Here is a 1,034-nt window from a genome sequence, read left to right on the forward strand (position 1 = left end):
TGAGATTCCCAAGGGGCTTCTCAAAACGCCCAGGAGCCCGAAGCACCAGCCTGTGCTGCCTTTGGAAGGATTATCCAGGGTCTGAACGAGACGCTGGCGCTCAGGCTGCCATCGGCTTAAAGCCAAACTGCAACCGAATAGAAAATAGCCTCCAATCACTTGATTAAATGTATCTGAAAACGTCATTAATTAAGAGACTTGAACAATAAGAGAGCATTTGACCTTGCTAAAATTCACTCCGTAAGCTGCAGCACAGGTAAAATGCCACCACTGATCTTTGCAAGCTGCCCTGATTAACCCTTTTTAATTAAAACAACAGTCACTAACACTCGCCGTTTTCCCGCAAGGCTGTTGGGTGATGGGGCACGATGGGGCTTTGCATGGAGCCCAGGACGGAGCCGTGAGGGGCCCGTCCCCCCGTCCCCCACGCGGGTGATGCCCTTACCGGTGTTGTGAGCCTCCAGCTGGGACAGGGAGTTGACGGTCACTTTGCAGGTGGGACAGTACAGGTGCTGTTTGCTCTTCTTCCCATCCCGCTCGCTCTCAGGGACCGAGCTGACGCTGCTGCCCGACTCGGCTGCCTGCACCTCAGCTGCCGGATGGCATCGGATGTGCCCTCTGACAGCTCCGAGGCCGGTGGGGAGCCCAGCGGGGCGACACTGCCTGACAGCTCTGTGGGCGACTCCTCGGCGCTGGGCATCAGCCCCAGGCTGCTGCACTCGCCCTCTGGCTCCTGCAGGCCGTTGGCTTGAGCTGGCGGGAGGGAAAGGAAAGGGGGAAAAGAAAGAAACGGGCAGAAAGGGGAAGTTCTCTGTGCTTGAATGGGTTTTCTACAGAGAGAATCCCTGTCCTCCCCGAGACCACCCCTGGCACCGCCTGCTCACGTCCATCCCTGCTCAGGGTGCCTCTTCCCAAGGACTCTCCCATTCCCGCTTTTATCCGCGGCTCATGGCAGCCAGGCTCAGCACAAAATCCCGGGTGAATTATAGAACAGAATCATCAAGGGTGGAAAAGATCTCTAAGATTATCAACCA

At 56.5% G+C, this 1,034-nt stretch overlaps 1 protein-coding gene across 1 annotated transcript in view; it reads right to left on the reverse strand.

The window, feature by feature from the left end:
• The window catches only part of LOC104522389 (zinc finger protein 385C), a gene marked incomplete at its 3' end in the record, with an annotated part of 9,838 nt that overhangs the window by 1,719 nt on the left and 7,085 nt on the right, over positions 1-1,034 (reverse strand). Inside the window, 2 exon segments of the mRNA XM_029084196.1 lie at positions 436-598; positions 601-753. Of these exon segments, the coding sequence (XP_028940029.1) occupies positions 436-598; positions 601-753 (316 nt within the window).

Source organism: Antrostomus carolinensis, unplaced genomic scaffold, assembly GCF_000700745.2.
Source record: "Antrostomus carolinensis isolate BGI_N321 unplaced genomic scaffold, ASM70074v2 scaffold31033, whole genome shotgun sequence".
NCBI lineage: Eukaryota > Metazoa > Chordata > Aves > Caprimulgiformes > Caprimulgidae > Antrostomus > Antrostomus carolinensis.